The 19,202-nt window shown below is 54.7% G+C and overlaps 2 protein-coding genes across 3 annotated transcripts in view; one reads left to right on the plus strand and one right to left on the minus strand.

The window, feature by feature from the left end:
* The first annotated feature begins 747 nt into the window (after positions 1–747).
* Positions 748–6,761, plus strand: Ubxn6 (UBX domain protein 6). Of its 2 annotated transcripts, none has more exons than XM_059251876.1 (11): positions 748–940; positions 1,929–2,092; positions 2,376–2,440; positions 2,637–2,765; positions 4,280–4,377; positions 4,524–4,599; positions 5,236–5,320; positions 5,400–5,619; positions 5,694–5,824; positions 5,896–6,044; positions 6,268–6,761. In XM_059251876.1, exons 1-11 carry the CDS (start codon positions 858–860, stop codon positions 6,394–6,396), a joined length of 1,329 nt encoding a protein of 442 aa, XP_059107859.1. In that variant the 5' UTR covers positions 748–857; the 3' UTR covers positions 6,397–6,761. The 2 variants fall into 2 exon arrangements, with proteins under 2 accessions (XP_059107859.1, XP_059107860.1); XM_059251877.1 differs by lacking the exon at positions 748–940 and adding an exon at positions 1,079–1,189.
* A 355-nt stretch (positions 6,762–7,116) lies between these two features.
* Chaf1a (chromatin assembly factor 1 subunit A) overlaps positions 7,117–19,202 on the minus strand; it is a 28,816-nt gene continuing 16,730 nt past the window's right edge. The window contains exons 5-14 of the mRNA XM_059251870.1: positions 18,598–18,800; positions 17,265–17,346; positions 16,958–17,026; positions 13,043–13,269; positions 12,619–12,784; positions 12,442–12,522; positions 11,892–11,984; positions 11,057–11,312; positions 9,962–10,413; positions 7,117–7,731 (exon numbers count right to left, since the gene is read on the minus strand). Of these exons, the coding sequence (XP_059107853.1) occupies positions 7,588–7,731; positions 9,962–10,413; positions 11,057–11,312; positions 11,892–11,984; positions 12,442–12,522; positions 12,619–12,784; positions 13,043–13,269; positions 16,958–17,026; positions 17,265–17,346; positions 18,598–18,800 (1,773 nt within the window). The 3' untranslated portion in view covers positions 7,117–7,587. The remainder of the gene's footprint in view (positions 7,732–9,961; positions 10,414–11,056; positions 11,313–11,891; positions 11,985–12,441; positions 12,523–12,618; positions 12,785–13,042; positions 13,270–16,957; positions 17,027–17,264; positions 17,347–18,597; positions 18,801–19,202) is intronic.

Consider the following 19,202-nt stretch of genomic DNA (forward strand, 5'->3'; position numbering starts at 1 on the left):
GCTGCACCCCGGACAGTTTCACACCAGCACAGATGAAGGCTTGCTCATTGCCACCTCGGTCCACTGACTGCAAACTCCAGTAGCTCCAGAGACCACAAGGCCGTGTGCAATTAGGTCAGAAATACATACACAGAGCCTGCCGGGAGGTGCGGGAGGGAGCGGCTGGAATCTCAAGTGAGCGTCCTGTGGCCCACTCCACTCTTTCTAATGAGTGACCATCGACAGTAAAGTATTTGATTTTAGGGTCTCTTGCACATAGTCACAGTGGTCCTGATGCAGATTTACATGAATAGTGGTGTTCTACAATGCCTGAGCCCATAGCATCCATCTTTTTTGTTGAATGTGCGCACCACACCAGATGGAAGTGTTGCAGGAGATTAAACTCAGGCTTCACACATGCTGAGCAAGCGCTGGACCAACTGAGGTACGTCCCGTAGAGCAGTTCGAGCCAGCTTTGACCTCGCCTGCACCAATCCCTAGTACCTCCCAAAAGGTATTTCATGCTCCCATCACACTCGTTTTCTCTGTAGCCCAGGCTGGCCTTAAACTCTTGACATCTAGCCTGGTTTCCATAGGGCTGGGTACATTTCGAGGCTGCGAGGTGGCTGTGGTGTTCTCTCGCGCCCCCTGGCGGCACGTGGAGGTCCTGAGGAAGGCGGGCCCGTTGCCCTGGCAACGGCGTCGGCAGACAGGAAGGCGGCGCCTCGCCCGCGAGGTGCGTGCGAGGCTATTGTCACGTGCGCGCGGCGGGACTTCCGGCGCCGCGATATTTTCTTTCCGGTGGTTGGCCGCCTGCTCCTCCCAACCCGGGCCCTGCGCCCCCGCCCCGCGGCCCTCGCCGCCGGGCCGCCGCCGCCATGAAGAAGTTCTTCCAGGAGATCAAGGCTGACATCAAGTTCAAGAGCGCGGGGCCCGGCCAGAAGCTCACAGACTCCGCGGGGTGCGTGACGCGGGCTGGGCGGCGGGGACGGCGAAGACCAGGAAGCGGGAAGGGCTGGCGGGGTGCCTGGGACACCCTACAGGCAATGCTGAGTGGGAGCCGATGGGAGGGCGGGGCGAGGTGGGCGGGGCCGAAGTGGGGAGGTGTGGGCGTGACCTAAGAGGAGGGCGGGGCGCCTGTAGTGGAGGTGGGCGGGGCCGGTGGGCAAGGAGTGGTGGTCTCAGGCCTGGAGACACCTGGTCCCGGCTGGTGAGAAGGGGCAGGGCGATCCCAGGGGCGGGGTGGAAGACCCCCCGGGGGGGCGGGGCCTGGGCGGGACCGAAGGGAGGTGTTGAGAGCAGAAGGGAGACTGAGAGATTGACTCCTTTGCAGGTGGTGTCCAGTGTGGTTGAGGGAGGGCAGGGCTGGGATGTGATACTCTGGAAGGGATTGGGGAGGGAGAGGTAGTGGGAGGGTCTTGGAGGAATGTGGAGGCCAGAGAACCCCAGACTGTTGATGAGTGGTTGGGGTGCATGCACCTAGCAGACTCTGGGAGGAGGAGGTGGCATGTCTTTGGGGTCCCTGGTAGCTGGGATACTCGCAGGAGGATCGGAGGTCCCGGAGAGCTGTGTGTGCTGAAGAGGGAGGTGAGGATTGGGTGAGTGGCAAGTGGGATCCTGGAGCTGCCCGGAAGCGGTGGGGTGGAGAATGGACAGCTACAGGCTTCCAGAGAGAAGTCTATAGGACTGTACAAGGAAGTATGGAAGGTGGGCTCCATGACAACCAGGAGCTGGGGGTCAGGAGGAGGCCTGTAGGCCGGGGCTAGAAGGGAGGTGGGCAAACCAGGGGTCCAGCTACAAATAGTGGGGCAGCTCCCATGGTGGAGGTTGACGGGATCCTCAGGCCAGGACCTGACAGGGAGGGGATGGTGTCTGGAGGTCCAGTGTCTCTGCACCTCTTTGCAAGATGGGAGCCCCAGTACACTATTCGGGTCCCCATGTCTGTTTAGGGAGAAGAACCCCAAAGAAAAGTCACCACAGGTGTCCCTCCGGCAGCCTCGCCAGGGCCCCACTGATGAGGCACAGATGGCTGCTGCTGCTGCCCTAGCCCGGCTGGAACAGAAGCAGCCCCGAGCGCGGGGCCCCGCATCTCAGGACGCCATCCGGAACCAGGGTGAGTTCTGTTCCAGGTGGCACCTGGGGTGAGAGTAAACGTCCAGAGAAGGCAGCCCTGTGTCCAGGTGAGACAGGTGACACGGGTGGTCCTTGGATGGGGACTTGGAGTAGAAGAGCAAGGACTAGGTCTCCCTCCACTCCTTGGAGCGTTGGCAGGGAGGGCTGTTAGCTCTCAGGCCAGTGTTGTCCCCCCACCCCCATGGAGGGCGATGGGTATGGCTGAGCCTCTGGGTTCAGGCTGAGGTCCTCACTCTTTCCCCATTACACCCTCCCACTCCCAGTGAGAAAGGAACTTCAGGCTGAAGCCACCTCCAGCAACAGCCCAGGGGCTCCCGGGACCAACTTGGTACGGTATCTGCTGGGGACTGCCCAGTGCTCTGGGGCAGTGTGGAGGCAGTTGCTGCCCGGGAGGGAGAGCCTCTTGCAGAGCCTGGCGTGAGCAGCACCGGCGGCAGTGGGGGGACAGACCCTTGGAAGGAGGGGTGATGGCCGTGGGCCTGTGTGTCCAGCTGCAGGAGCCTCCTATTCTGTCTTGTCTTCAGGTACCTGAACCCAAAGAAGAAATCTCTCCCCACCTGGCAGTGCCTGGTGTGTACTTCATCTGCCCGCTCACAGGTGTCACCTTGAGGAGGGACCAGCGGGATGCCCACATCAAGGAGGCCATCCTATCGGTGAGTGACCTGTGCTCCAGCATCAGGCCTGAACCATTGGACGCATGGCACCACAGATGCCCATCAAGCCTGGTGAATTAGTCCCTGTTCTATTGCTGTGGAGAGACACGATGACCAAGGCAACTCTTAAAAAGGAAAGCATTTAATTGGGGCTGGCTCACAGTTTTAGGGGTTTAGTCTGTCGTCATAATGGCAGAGTATGGCAGCAGGCAGGCATAGTGCTTGAGAAGTAGCTGAGTGCTACAAGGTCCAGATGTGCAGGAAGAGACAGATAGGGCCTGCCATGGGCTTTTCTTGTTTTGCTTTTCGAGACAGGGTTTCTCTGTGTAGCCCTGACTGTCCTGGAACTCAATTTGTATACCAGGCTGGACTCCAACTCAGAGACCCATGGACCTCTGCCTCCTGAGTGCTGGGATTAAAGGTGTGCGCCATCTCTGCAAAGGCTTTTTAAACCTTAAAGCCCCACCCCCAGCGACACACTTCCTCCAACAGGACCACACCTCCTAATCCTTATCTTTCTAGTCCTTTCATATTGCTCCCTGGTGACTAAGCATTCAAATATATGAGCCTATGGGGGCCATTCTTACTCAAACCGCAGCACTTGGCAAGTACTCTGATGGCCCAGGATCTGACCCCTTGTTTTTGCCCTATCAGCACATGAGGCCTAGAGTATAGAAAACTCAGAAAATAGAGGAAAGTCAGATGTGGTGGTACACCCCTATTGTCCTAGGACTCAGGAGGCTGAGGCAGGAGAATTGCAAATTTTGGGCCAGCCTGTGCAATACACACACCCCAATCTGGGAACAAGGGGATATGCATACATCTGCAGCCAGCTCTGACAGTCTGTGTTGGCTTAGGTGTGCATTTCTGTCCTGAATTTTGGCCTCAGAAGTCCAGCACAAGCCTTGCTGGGAAAAATCCAGGTTGGGAAGGCTGGTTCCTTGTAGACTCCAGATTTGCCTTCCCCTGCAGCTAGAGGCCTCACATACCTTGGCTTATGGTTTCATCTTTCTGAGAACTGTCTGGTTTTCCCCATTTGTGGGTCTTCTGACCATAGCTCATGATTGGCAACTCCAATGCTGCCTTATCCCACAGCCCATACAGTTCCAGCGTCATACCAGCCACTCAGGTTTGCTGGTGTTAATGGCAGGCTTGTGTCCCTCTCTGCTACCTGACACCTACTGTAGCTACCATGGTACCGGCTTCTCGCAGCAGCTGGGAGTTACATGATTGGCAGCTATGGGGACCTCAGCCAGGTGCTATGGTTTACAAGTGCCCCAGACATCTGAAGGGACATGCTTGTCTCCTCTTCCTGCTTGGCTTTTTCCTCATTGTAGAAGAGGCACAATTGGCCTTCACTGAAGGCATGCTCCTTGCCCTCTATCAAGCACTCATGGCTAGCTTTGCCTCAGTTTACACCACAGTGGCCTGAGAGCTGAAAGCTGCGGTTGCTGCCCCTCTGCCCTTTCCCATGCAGTCTTGTGGGGTCCTCAACATGTCCTCCTCTCCCCCAGCACTTCTCCACGGACCCTGTGGCCGCGTCCATCATGAAGATACATACATTCAACAGAGACCGGGACCGAGTGAAGCTGGGAGTGGACACTATTGCCAAGTGAGCCTTAGTTTACCTGAGGGGCCTGAGCATTGGGGGTAGTCCTTCCTGTGCTGTGGGCACCAGGTTCACTGGCTGTTTGAGGCCCAGGGGTGGAAGAAGAGTGAGGTTAGGCGGTTACCTGCATGTGCCTCTGACCCCCATAGGTACCTGGACAACATCCATTTGCACCCAGAGGAGGAAAAGTACCAGAAAATCAAGCTGCACAACAAGGTGTTCCAGGTGTGCTGCAGTCCCAGGCTGGCCCAGGGTCCATGGAGTGGGTTGCAGTGTTGCCTGTATTTTGTCTGTGATTGTTTTACTGTTGAGACCAGGTGTCAGTATGTAGTTCAACTTAACCCAGTACTGGCGGAAATGCTCCTGCCTCAGCTTCCAAAGTGGTAGGATACAGGCTTGCAGCACACCACCCATCTTTCTTCTCATACATGTGTTTAATTTACGTGTGGGTGAAAGAGAACCTGTGGGAGTTGACTCTCCTTCCACCATGGGGGTCCTGGGATGGAACACCGGTTTCACACTTACCTGCCACCTCACAAGCACTGTTTGAATTGAGTATAGGATCTTGACTTTCAGGACCATAGGCATGTTGGGTCTATGAAAGCCACTAGAGTTGGCGACCTGGCTCCCTGGAGTGGCCTCTTTAGTTTGAATACCTTGAGAAGTCACCCTGTGACATTTGTCCTACAAATGCGGACATAGGGGTTGTGGCTGCACCATCCCAGTCTGTGCCCACAGCAGTATTTTAACTTTAGCCACACAGCCATGATGGCCGATGCTATCCTTAGATGGTATCAATCCCAGCTGTGCAGGGGGTCCATGCCATGGGGCCTGGGTGATGTATGTGTGCCTCATCTCCAGGAGCGCATCAACTGCCTGGAGGGGACCCATGAGTTCTTCGAGGCCATTGGCTTCAAGAAGTTGACACTGCCCGTGCCAGATCAGGGTGAGGCCAGTCAGGCAGATGGGAGGGGGCGGTGTGGTGCGGTGCATGGGACACGGGGACAGCTGTGACCCCTCTGCAGAGGGCTCCGAGGAGTTCTATGTGCTGGGTGAGACTGCACGGGCGCAGCCGCAGAGCCTGGAGCAGTACAAGCAGCAGCTGCTGAGTGCAGAGCCAGTGCGTGCCATGCTGGACCGGCAGCGCCGCGTCTTCCGCCCCTCGGCTCTGGCCTCACACTTTGAGCTCCCTGCTGACTTCTTTAGCCTCACAGCCGAGGAGGTAAAGCGTGAGCAGAGACTCAGGTAGGCCCATGTGAGGAGGGGACCGTGGGGGTAGTTCTTGAGGTGGCAGCCTAACCACACTCGACCCCATGCAGAACCGAGGCAGTGGAGCGGCTGAGCTCCCTGCGAACCAAGGCCATGCGGGAGAAGGAGGAGCAGCGGGAGCTGCGCAAGTACACCTACGCCCTACTGCGTGTGCGCCTGCCCGATGGCTGCCTGCTGCAGGGTTCGTGGCCTCCAGCCCAGGGTGGGTGGCAGGCTGGCTGTACCATCTAGCTTATGTGCTGTAACCCACAGGGACCTTCTACGCCCGGGAGCGGCTGCCCGTGCTCTTCCAGTTCGTGCGCGAGGTGCTGCAGAACGACTGGTTGCCCTTTGAGCTGCGGGCCTCAGGTGGACAGAAGCTGGTGGAGGATGAGGCCCTGGCCCTCAACGAGTGTGGGCTGGTGAGCTGGGGCTGTGACCTTTGGTGGGCTTGTACTGTCTCAGTGTCTTGGTTTCCCCCTGTAACATGGGAGGGTACCCCTAAAGAGCTGACTGCAGGGATCTGTATGGAGATGGTGGTGTGGGGATAGGTTACCTGTCTGAGGGGAGTCTGGTGTAGCAACAGCCGCCATGGGGTTGGGGGTGGTGTCATAACCCCCAGGTGACATTCTGCCTGCCCTGCAGGTACCCTCTGCCCTGCTGACCTTCTCCTGGGACGCTTCCGTGTTGGAGGACATGAGGGCCGCAGGAGCGGAGCCCGCCACGTCGGTCTTGAGGCCGGAGCTGCTCGCAGCAATTGAGCAGCTCTCCTGAATAAAGCAGGCTTGGCCCAGCTAGCTCCGTCTTATGCTGTCCCCCAAACCCGTTCTTCTCCCCGAGCCCCCGGGAATAGAAAAGACACCAGCGGCAGTAGAGTTGAGAACAGGGTCCCATCTCAGGAGTCAAATCCTCTGGGCTGCAGGGACAGGCCTGAGGAGTGTGGAGTCGCTGGGAGCCCAGCACAGGTTGGGATGGGCACCTCTGGCAGAATGGGTCTTTAGCATGGGCACAGGCCTCACAGGCTGTGGATGGAGGCAGTCTGCCCCATACCTGGGCTGGAGACAGCAGGAGGGGCAGGTGCCTGGCAGCAAGGAGCTGTAATTCCTAAGTTATGAACCCAAATAAACAGGCTATTTAAACCCAGTGTCTTGGTGTTTCATCAAAGCCACACAAGGCTTCACCATGGCAGCAGGAAATCCTACAAGGTCTGTCATGCCCTACAGCCAACCAGGTCCAGGCTAAGCAGCCTCTTGTGGTACTAGCAGAACAAGGGCCTCACCAAAGTGCACGTGGTAGGAGTGAAACAGGCTAGCCATGGCACGTCCCTTGGAAAGGACACTAGAACAGTCTGGCCCTAGGGGCTTCTTTTGGAGGGACACATCCATCTTGCTGGGGATACCTTCAGCAAGCTCTGGCTGGGCCCAGGACCTTTTCAGGGGACAGGTAGGACACACACTAGTGTAACATGACAGTTGTGACAGAAGACAGACATGGTCAGGTAGAATAAGTTTATACATGTCCACGTTTGCCCAGGGCCTGCATAGCAGCCTCAGTGTCCCTGGCACAATTCATTAGCAGGTGTTTGACAACAGCAATCAGCTGTCGATAATGCTTAACTAAGAAGGGTAGATTAGCACACAGCCCTGGGGGCTTTACGGTTTGGAAGTAACTGCTCAGGCCTCCTCTAGACTCCACACCTTGGGGTGTGGGACAAAGTGCTCTTTACACGGGAGTCAGCAGGAGGCTCATGTCTGGTGGTGGCTGCTCAGGTGTCATAGTGAGCAGGCTGTTGCTAGTGCCAATCCCCACCTCCCTCAGCAGCTCTACAAGGCTGAGGGGAGGCGTGGCCACCACCGCCCAGGCCATGCCCAACACCAGCCTTGCGCTCCAGGAGCCTGCACTCCGCTCCCCGCAGCCCAGATCACTTTGACCCAGGAGTCCCTGGGTCTTTCAACTTGACACTAGTTATTTGCAAAGAGTGGGAGCGGGCACGGGAGCCTCTGGCACATCACTCCCAACATCTGGCACTTCCACGATCATACAGTCTGTGTCGTCGTCCTCATCTTCTTCTGTGTCTGCCTGGAAGCCATCCATGTCCCCAGAGCCAACCTGCACAAAATACAGCCTATCAGCATCCTGACCCACACACCCAACACACACGGTCCTGGACAATTCCCAGTGACAGTGTTCACACCAGGGCCTATGGCTGCAAACTGTGCTAAGAGGAGCCACACCCCCATCTAAAAACTGCCAACAGCAGCACCGCACAGCAACCTGAGTGACTGCTCAACTTTGGTTTCAAAGAACCAACTGAACACCACTTTCTCGGCATTCTTTCTCCCGGTGGCTAAGACTTGGCAGCTCCTGCAGCTGTGAGAATCCCTGGCCAGTTTATGGACTTCTGGGGAAGACAGATGCAGCCAGGGTGACCCCACATGAGGAAACAGCCCACTGGTCTTCGACATGGGGAAGGCAGCTGTTCCTCTACAAGTTTGCATGCCTCTTGTACAGATGTTTGCCTACATCCATGAATGGTTGCATAGAGGCTGAGGCAGGAGGATCAAGAGTTGAAGCCAGCCTGGGTTGCTCAGTGGTTAAGAGCCCTGGCTGCGGGCTGGAGAGATGGCTCAGAGGTTAAGAATACTGGCTGCTCTTCCATAGGTCTTGAGTTTAATTCCCAGCAACCACATGGTGGCTCACAACCATCTGTAATGAGATCTGGTGCCCTCTTCTGGCCTGCAGGCATACATACAGGCAGAATACTGCATACATAATAAATAATTCTTTAAAAAAAAAAAAAAAAAGAAAAAAATATGGCTGCTCACAAATGCTTTTAACCCCAGCTGCAGAGGATCTGACACTGAGAGACTCCATGGGCACTGTGCTCACATGCACACACATCTGTAAAAATATGATAAATCCTCAAAACAGGGAAAACCAGACTGGGGGTACCCTTGGGCCAGTGATGCACTGTATAGTCTGGTGTGATCACAGCTCCAGCTAATGGATGAACTACTCTGTACTCTAAATGAATCCAAACAATCAAGAACACAGCTGGCCCTCCCCGAGGCGGCCAGACACCTGGAAGACTGAATCCAACATCCGCTCCTCACAAGTAGATCTAGCAAGTCTGGTGGAACACTGGGCTGCAGGGCTGCTGAGGAATGCACCCACCCAGGCAGTCTAGGGCACTGTGTGAGCACCATGCTGGGCCTGTGCCTTCTGGAGGCAGCACTTCCAGCCATGAAATGCAAAAGCCCACTGCTACGCTCTGTGGAGTGCATGGTGTTCCTCAGGGCTAAGGCTGACAGCAAAGTGTGCCTTTGAGCCTTGCTCCCTGCTCATGTGGGGTATGGCAAAGATCATTAGGAGGACAAGGGCACCAGAGCGGCTTGACCTGCTGGAGCACAATGCTCTGGGCACATTCCCAGCCATATCTCAGGTTGAAGGGACCTGTGCCACTAGGGCCACAGGGGAACAATCCCATCAATGACTCCAAGACTCCTTGTAGTCTGGGGCAGGGTTATGGATTCCAAGCCTTGCGTCCATCCACAGTGGTGGCCAGCACCAGGCAACAATTGGAGCCTGTGTCCTAACCAAGCCCTCGAACGTCGCAGAAGAGGACCTGAGATGCCAACACGTGGTGAGCGACTTGGACTTCCAGTGAAAGAAAGGACATCTCAAAGGAAAAAATGCTGATAGTGCCTCAGTGGGCAGGGCCGCACGGCTCGGATGCTATGTCACATGCTTCTGCCCACGCAGCCCAGCAGACAGCGCTTTGGTATCTAAGCATCATTCAGGGTTAGGAGGAACTATCGAGCAAGGATGAACCAAGCAGGACAGGCTGAGGGGTTGCTTGCTGTGTGGTCCTGATGTCCCTGAATGTGAGGACATTTGGGGACATGGACAGTGACATGGCTGCTACTGTGGGAAGGCAGGTAGGGCACAGGCTCTGGGGGTAGAAAGCAACTCCAGGTAACTGTGATGGCAGTTACAACAGCTTTGTCACTAAGAACCAGCTCCTCAGCCAACTGTGGCCTCTGGGTGAAATCAACACAAGCAGTCAGATGCAGCAGAGGGGGCAGCTGCTCGTGCAGATGCAACCACCTGCTCAGTGCTACTGCGACTCTAAAACTGTTGTAGAAGGGGAGCGAGGTGGCCCCGTGGGTAAAGCGATTGCTGCATAAGCCTGGCAACCCGAGTTCCACCCCGAAACCCACGTGAATGCGGGAGGGAACCAGTACCACAAAGCTGTCGTCTGACTTGGCACAAGCTGTGGGGCAGGTGCACAGCCTGCTTTGGGCACAGGTGAGCAAGGCTCATGTCCTCTGCAGCTCACCTGTCCATCATACCGCCTTTTCTTCATGAACTGCGTAATGCACATGGTGGCCGCTGGCTTCCGCTTGATTGGCATGGGTGTGCCCTGGCCAGGCCCCTCGGTGGGAGCATTGCCACTGTCTTCCCTGGGTGTTGAGGGCATGGCGGTGACATAGGTCCACTGGCAGGGCACAGGTAGGCACTCCTGGCCAAAGCTCCTGAGCACCTGTGGGTGCACATACCAGCACATACGGAAGTCGGGCCGCTTCTCGTAGGCCGAGTTCTCAGAGATGAGGCGCTTCAGCCTGGCCTTGGATGGCACAGCCACAGCATCCTCTGAGTTGGGTGTCTGCGGGTGTGGAGTGGGGCTTGGGGGGCTCAGCAGGCCACGGCGGCATCGCTCTTGGAATTCACGGATGATCACCTTGCTCCCATTCACATTGCCATGCAGCAGTGGAAGCAGCTGGGCCAGGACTGTGGGATGAGACGGGTTAGAGAAGAAGCCTTGAAAGGGCCCCATCCAAGGCACACTTCAAAGCAAGCCACTAAGCGTGGGCTTAAGACTGGCCAAGCCACATGCCTGCGCCCTCATATTCCTCCTGAGTGGCCACTGCTCACTCTGAGCCACCACCGTCCCAGGGTTTAGAACAGAGGGAGTAGCACAGCACTCTGGTCCAGTTCTCAATTCTGACCCAACATTCTGCTGTGGTCCTACTTTAGTAATCACCAAGGAGCCAGGCCTGGGCTGCAATCCAAACACTCAGGAGGTGGAGGCAAGAAGACCACCATGAGTTCAAGAACACTGTAAGCCACTTGATAACTTCACGACTTGTCTGGGTTACAATGTAAGACACTGACTCAAAATTTAAAAAAAAGTTAAAACAGTAACAGATAGCAAAACCAGGGTGAGGCTCAGTGGTGAGCACTTGGCAGGCACATGCAAATCCTGGGTTTTGTACCCAGTGCCAAAATTTAAAGCTGCTACATAAATGAGCAGAAAAGGCCCTGCGAGCTGTGTATGTAGACGGTCTATCAGTGGATGGCTATCCACATGCTGGTTCTGCAAACTTGTGAACTCAACAAGTGCTGGGTCCCGACACATTGGCACTCCACTTACTATGCTGGTCCCTCTTCTCCCGCCTGGAAGCCCTGGGCTCTGGCTCTTCAGGGGGTGCTGCATCCAGCAGGCACACGGTGAACTGCTGCAACAGCTTCAAGTCGGAGCCTGCGCAGTTGGCTGCCTCAGCCGCCCACACGCATCCCACCTGCACAGGCTGCAGTACTCGGAAGCGCTTGCCCTTGGCTAGGAGCTCATCCCACTCCTTGGCCTTCAGTTTCTGGCGTACTTTGTGGTTCTCGGGGTCCGCACATTCCTGGCAGAACAGGGAGCAGACCCTTGTTTAATGCCCATGCTCCCTGGTACCCAGCACTGGTACTGAACTACTGAGAGCCTGTCCCAGGCCCTGGGAAGAGGTGGCAGTGAAGGGCAAAGCCAGAGGGATCAGTTCACACCCCAAGTTGTGTGAGGAGTCAGGATATTTTGGTGGCTTTGCTAACAGGTGACCAAACTGCCAAACCCAGAGCAAACATTGCAGAACAACAACATGGCCAGAGACAAGAAGGTACAGCCAGCCTGATCCCAGCCATCCTGTTCAGACACCCTAGAAATGCAACTAGGAGCTCAGGGCCTAAGGACACCAGTCCATGGCCTCTTCTGGGAGAGCATGCAGGGGCACGGGGACCTTCTGCAGCTGTGGGGCAGCCTGTGCTTTCTTTTGGGGGGGGGGGTGTTGATAGAATTCTAGGTAATGGTGGGATGTATAGGCCGAACTGCATCATTCTGCAGTCAATCACTCTGTAGCAGAGAAAGCCCTATGCCTGTTCACCGGAACCCAAGCCACAGCCACTAATCATCCCAATACCCTGCAACCAGCCTGGGCAGGAGCCCTCACCTCAGTCACGCCTTCGTCCTCAGACAGATACCCATGGGGCACAAAGAAGCCATCGTCCTCATCCTCATCTTCCCCCATGTCATCATCCTCATCCTCAAAGAGAAAGAAGAGAAGAGCTCACACATGCACAGACCACAGATGTCAGGGTTCAAGGCCAGCCTGGTCTCACATAAACACATGTACCCATGCAGGTACTGAAGGGCTTGCAGAGCTTGCCTAGGGGCCAGCATTGGCTTTGCACGTGCCCTAGCTTATCCCTAGTGCCCAGTATATCTAGGCACACCTGCATCGGTGTCAGCAGGACCCATCAGATCACAGGAGGCTGGGGAGCTAGGCAGAAACAGTTCATGTAGGCAGAGGAAGAAGGGAATGACAGGGCCAAGTGTGGCTCCAATAGTTTGTCTGTGACCGGGGGAGCTGGGGCAGCAAGCACTTACTAGTCCAAGCAGGACCAGAACTTCAGATTCCCTGGCCTGCCCCACATCAGCCAACTGCACAGTGGCTCCCACAGCTGGTGCGGAGGCTACTTGACCCCACTGGGGTTACTTACCCCCTCACTGTGGGACAAAGACTCTCCAGGTTCCTCCTCTTCCCACTCGTCGTCACTGTCCACCTCATAATCAAGAAGGTTCTGGAGGGAGAATGCGCATGAACATCATGATGTGAAGTAGCACAGAGCAGCCCACACCCCCACTCCAGGGATGGGGACCCCAACCCCAGGGCTCACCTTGTCCTGGGCCCAGGGGTCACGGGGGCGGATGATTGCTGTCTTCTTGTTCCACGTTCCCCAGTATGCTGGCCGGTGGTTCTCTGAGAACTGCAAGAGCTTCATGCGGCCAAACCTCCTCCTTTCAGGCACGCCGTCCACCTTGTTCTCCACAATGATCACGTCCCTGGGTGGTCAGACCGTGCTCGGTACTGTGCTCATGGCTGGCCGCCATGTGATCTGCCTGTCCAGGAACTGCTCAGGACTGCCCTTCCTGTTGCACATAGGGCACAGGAGGTGCCATGCTGTGCCCCAGAGGCCCTCTGTAACATACTCTAGCAACCAAGAAAGACGCCCAGGGAGATGGTGACCCTAGAGGTCAGCAGCAATGAGCAGCATGGAGCCACCTTCTGGTTCTCCTGTGGCCTAGCTTGCCAGATCTCACCTGTCCATGATGTCGGTGTTACGGCTGCAGATCTGGGTAGGTCCCGACCTCAGGGGCAGGCGGCCTTTCAAGTCGCTGAGGAAGGAGCTGGCCCCACTCTGCTGCTGCAGGAGCTGGTCCAGCTGATCACACAGGTCCTGGTCCAAGGCAGCCCGGCACCGTGGAGCCAGCACCATGTGTTCTTTGATTTCAAATGGGGCAAACTTACCACAGGAGCCGGCCAGGGTCTGCAATAGGAAGAACCCAGTGCAATGCTGGCAGGTGAGTGCACCGTAAAGTCCAGGTGCTCAGGTCAGAGGCCGTGCAAGCTCTGATGGGGCTAGAGTGGCCAAAGGAAGCTGCATGGGTACTAGAAGACTTTGGGGTCTTCCTTCTTTGCAGTGATGCGGATGGATTTCAGACAAGGCCACTTGAGACTACCTCTACCCTGTTGGCCCTTCAACCCTACCTGCTGTAGCCTGGGTTGGCCTCAAACTCACAACTCTCCCATCTCAGCCTGCTGAGGTGACAAGCATGGACTGACAAACCTGGCTTCCACATTCTGTTTATTTATTTAGGGGCTGGAGAGATAGCTCAGCAGTTAAGACCACTGGCTGCTCTTCCAGAGGACCCAGGTTCAAATCCCAGCACCAACATGACAGCTGTAACTCTAGTTCCAGAGGATGCTGTCCTTGTGTTCTCTATGGGCACTGCGTGCATGTGATGCACAGACATACATGCAGGCAAAACATCCATACACATATAACAACAATCCACAAGAAGTCTCCATCCATCTTGTTATGTGAGTTTATATACACCATGCAAGCCATCTCCCTTGATCCTGGCTTCCAGATCTTAATCATGGTGAGAGCTTTTTGGCCCCCAACTTTTGTCAAAGTCACTGTGAGTTCTGGAAAACCAGTTTTTGTTTTCTGTTTGTTTTATTTATGAGTGTTCTGCATACCAGAAGAGGCCATCAGATTTTATTATAGATGGTTGTGAGCCATCATGTGGTCGCTGCGAATTGAACTCAGGACCTCTGGAAGAGCAACTGCTTAGCCCATCTCTCCAGCCCCAGAAAACCAGTTTTGTTTTTGTTTTTTTGTTTTGTTTTGTTTTTGTTTTTGAGACAGGGTTTCTCTGTGTAGTTTTGTTGCCTGTCCTGGATCTCACCCTGTAGACCAGATGGCCTCGAACTCACAGAGATCTGCCTGGCTCTGCCTCCTGAGTGCTGGGATTAAAGGCATGCACCACCACTGCCTGTCCAGAAAACCAGTTTTAATGTGCGAACCTAGATGACTAGGATGACCAGAATTAATGGCTGAGACCAGAGACAAGCATTGGTTCAGGCTTCGGGGAAGGCATGTGGCAGAGCTCAGAGCGAACTCCTTCTTCTGAGGGTTAGGGACCGAGAACCAGTGGACGGACAGGTTCATCATTCATCAAGAGTCTCACAACCGGTGGTGGTGCACACCTTTCATCCCAGCACTCGGGAGGCAGAGGCAGGTGGATCTCTGTGAGTTTGAGGCCAGCCTGGTCTACCAAGCGAGTTTCAAGACAGCCAGGACTGTTACACAGGGAAACCCTGTCTCAACACCCCCCCCACACACACACACACACACTGCCTCCAAGAGTTTTACAGAGAAAACACAAGAGTCCGAGACAGAGTCCACATCCAGACATGTGGCCCATGGCTGGACTGGTCACCCACGACTGGCTGTGAAGTCAAGTTCTCTGAATGCCACTGTCAGCCCTACAAGGACTGTGTATGGCCAGGCTCCTTGGTTGGTGGAGAGCTCGGGAAGCCCTAAAAGCCATGCCACCTAAGCCTGGCCTTGTGTCCTCTTAGAGAGCAGCCAGGCTCCAGCACGTCCCAGTGCTCCCTGAGACTTCCCAAAGCCTTGAGCAACTGTTCAAGCAACAGCAACTGTTCCCCTGGGGCCAGGAGCCTCCAGTAGCATTAGCAGACAGTCACAACCCAGCTGAGCACCCAGGATTCCAGCACTCCAAGCCAGCTAAGGGCTGGGCCACTGGGCAGAATGCAGATCTAATATACTAAGAAGGGCTGGCGGGTAGGCCAGGCGGTGGTGGCGCACGCCTTTAATCCCAGCATTTGGAAGGCAGAGCCAGGTGGATCTCTGTGAGTTCGAGGCCAGCCTGGTCTACAGAGTGAGATCCAGGGCAGGACAGGCAACAAAACTCCACAGAGAAACCAAAAACAAACAAACAAAAAAGGGTTGACTCAGCAGGGCAAAAGCTTGTTACCCGTGCCTGGTAACCTGAGTTTGAGTCTGAGAACCCATCTTTGGTGGGAGGAGAAAAACAACTACAGGAAATTGTTCTGACTTCTGTCCACGCACACACACTATACAGTAATAAATAATAAAAAGACAAATCAGGGGCCAACAAAATGACTCAGGGTAAAAGCACTTGCTGCCAAACCTGATGACTCAAGTTCAATCCCCAGGACCCACACAGTGGAGAGAGCTGATTCCTTTAAGCTGTGTTCTTAGCTCCACATGTGTGTGATGGCATGTGCACGCACACCTTCACCCAATAATCATAAGCTAAGGTGAGAGGAGATGGATCATGGGTTAAGTATGCATGTTGCTTGGCAGAGGACTTGAGTTTGGGTGCCACAACACATAGCTCTAAACTTCAACCAAAGCCACAGAACATACTACTTTCCAAGCAAAAACCCAAACAACAGCCAACAGAACAGGAAGGGATAAAGTCCAGAGGAGATAGCAGGCCACCGTAACACAGTGCAGCCTAGAGCAGGGCCATCCTCAAGGGACCCCAAAGCCCTTCCCCAGTCTTTCTATCATAAAATGAGTGGGTTTTGTCACTGGCTCTGGCCATGGGCCAATCGGCTGGAGCTGAGCCAAGCCTGCTGACTCACAGGTTAATCAGCTGGGGATTGATGGAGGAAAAGAGCAAGCTCACCAACTGGACACAGGATGTTCCACTGAGCTGACAAGGGCAAAACAAGCCTGTTACCCACAGGCTAAGGTAACAGAGCAGCTGCCAGACATGGCAGGATGGGAGGGGCCACCTTCAGCGTCAGTTCCCACATGGTGCAAGCTGGCCAGGGTCACTGCAGCTTTCCCAATAAGCCAGGCCATTTCCAAGTAGCCTTAGGGAACTGTCACCGGAACCTACAGCACCGTGCTGAATCATGCTGGGCAGGTGACCAAGATGACACAGTGCATGCAAATATAAGACCATGCTCAGCTCCGCACATGTGCTCAGTCCTTCCTTCCTAAAGGAAGATGGTGAGTTCAAGACTACCCAGCCTACACAGCCAACTCTAGCATGGCCTGGGAAATGACACTCAACTAGATCTTAACATGTCAGGGCCAGGGTCTGAAACACCCAAGCCACCCAAGTTACTGTGGGACCAGTGTTTGAGCAGCAGATGTCACAGTATGTCAGGAAATGGGTCCTGCGAGTGGGCAGTGAGGGGAGCCGACTGGGTGAAAGGTTGGCATCAGGTCACCCACTTCTCTGGCACCTTGAGCCTTTTGTACCTAGGGCCTCAATGCTAGCCACAGGTTAGTTCCAACCAAGCTAGACAATCAGTAGGGGACAGGCTCTGAGAGATGGTCTCAAAAAATGGACTGAGTCCACCAGGTTGATCTCAGTCTGTGGGGAAGGCTTTGCCCTGGAGGAGATTGGAATGGGGGGCGGGCTGGGGGAGAACAAGGGAATCTGTGGCTGATATGTAGAACTGAATTGTATTGCAAAATAAAAATTAAAAAAAAAAATGGTGAATGGGGACAAACTCACAATTAGAAATAAAATAAATTTTGAAAATAAGGTGGAGAGCAACAGAGGACACCAGCATCTGGCCTACACACACACACACACACACACACACACACACACACAAAAGTAAGCAGAGTCTGCTGCACCCAGAGCTGAGGGAGTGCTCACCTTGGGGGCCTGCGGAGTCTTTGGCTTCTGGAAGAACCTGGTGATCTCTGCCTTCTCTGCCTTAATGCGCTGTGGTAAGGACAGAACAGCACAGTTATCCCAGGGCACTCTGGGAAGGCAATGTTGTACTCAAAACCCTAACCCATGAGGCGTCTGCCCATGGTGCTCGTGCCGATGGCAGCCAAGGGAGGCAAGGTGGGATCTGAGTGAGCACACAGTTCCCATAGAGCCCACCACCCCAACAGAGACACAGAAAGCACTCTGATGCCGCAGTGTCCAAGAGGGGCAGGGCGGGCAGCCAAGCTACCTTCTCTTCCTCCCGTAACCGTTTCTCTTCCTCTCGTAACCGCTTCTCCTCCTCTTTCTTCCGCTTCTCCTCCAGTTTAGCCCTGGGAGACAGGAGACATGAACTGTGTGAGCCCAGAAGCCAGCCCCTCATCTTCCTGCTGTGCTGTGACAAAGCTGTGGCACTGGGACTAACAAAGCAAAATGCACAACACCACAAAACTCTTTTCTTTGCTGATGAGACAGTTTTGCTATGCAACCCCAGGTTGGCAACAGCAATCCCCCTGCCTCATCCTGAGTGCTGACACTACAGGTATCCTAAATCTCCATATAAAATTACTTTGAGGGGCTGGACAGATGTCTCAGCAGTTAAGAGCACTGGTTGCTCTTGCAGAGGTCCTGAATTCAATTCTCAGCAACCACATGGTGGCTCACAACCATCTGTAATGAGATCTGATGCCCTCTTCTGGCACGAAGGTGCACATGCAGGCAGAACACTGTATATGTAATAAATACATCTTTAAAAAATATTATTTTGAGATAGGGTCTCACTCTGTAGACAAAGCTAATCTGCAACTCACAGAATCCCCCAGCATGGGTGCAGATTAAAGGCGGTACCACACTTGCTCATCAGTATAAAGTTCTTGATGGTTTGGGGCTCAGTGGGTATAGTGATAGATGGCCTGTCATGTACTAGGCCCTAGGTTCCAGCCCTAACACATCAAAAGCCAGATGTGGTGGTACCTGCCAATCATCCCAGCACTAGGTGGAGGCAGGAGAATCAAAACTCCAAGGTCATCCTTAGCAACATGCCTCACTTTTTCAAAAACCACTTGCCATTTATTAGTTTCAACCACCTACTTGCAAAGCACAAAGAATGCTCTTTTGTGGCCAGGCATGGAGGTGCACGCCTTTAATCCCAGCACTCGGGAGGCAGAGCCAGGCGGATCTCTGTGAGTTCGAGGCCAGCCTGGGCTACAGAGCAAGTGCCAGGACACAGGGCTACACAGAGAAAGCCCATCTTGGAAACACCAAACAAAACAGCTCTATCATGATAGAACCCCTTACAAGAGCTGCTGTGAACTCCTTTAGGTCAAAACCTCACAGGACACAGTGGTTGTCCACTGAGGCAACAGCCCAGTTAGAAAACTGAGGACGAAATTCTGATGGGACCCGAGTGTCTAAAACCAAAACCTCCACAGCCCAGGAGCCATTGCCAGACAAAGCCTGCAGTCCCACAGAAAGAACATAGGCCAGACCCAACTGCCTCCTCTCCAGTCAGGCTCCGGCAGGAGACACACAGAAGGAATCAGACAGAACACTGCTGGGGAGAGCCTCTGGGGCCCGGCACTCACTCCAGAGCCTCCTGCCGCTCCTTGCGTCGCTCCTCCTTGAGCCGCTGCTTCTCCGCCTTCTCCTTCTCATCCTTCTCCCGCTTCTCCCTCCGCTCCCTCTCCTTCAGCTCCTTCTCCTCCTCCTTCCTCCTCCGAGCCTCCTCCTTGGCTCGCCGCGTCTCTTCCTTCAGCTTTTCCTTCTCCTCCCTCTGCTGTTCTCTGTCCTATGAAGACAGCAGCAAAGGCGCCCCACAGGTGACCCATGGCAAGAACTGCCAAGCAACAGTGCTCCATGTGGCCCGGGCTGACTCAGATTTCCAGCGTATACTCAAGCATGACTTGATTTCTTTTGAAATGAGAAACTGGGCTGAGGCAAGGACAGGAGCCTGGTGGGTGAGTGTTAACCAGAGTCCTGGGTTGGACCCCAATACCCAGCAGAGATCTTTCTGCGACTGAGCTCTATTCAGCGGATCTCTCCACACTGGAGCCTGAGCCCTCAGTGTCCAGCTTGGAAAAGGACTTCAAGTCTTCCTGTACTAAAGCCTGTGGATGTGGGGCAGCTGTTGCAACAGGCCTGTGTCGGGTGGTTTCTCAGTGCTTGGGACTCCAGCATGTTTTGCAACTGC

This window comes from Peromyscus eremicus, unplaced genomic scaffold (assembly GCF_949786415.1).
Source record: "Peromyscus eremicus unplaced genomic scaffold, PerEre_H2_v1 PerEre#2#chr22_unloc_1, whole genome shotgun sequence".
NCBI classification, from domain to species: domain Eukaryota; kingdom Metazoa; phylum Chordata; class Mammalia; order Rodentia; family Cricetidae; genus Peromyscus; species Peromyscus eremicus.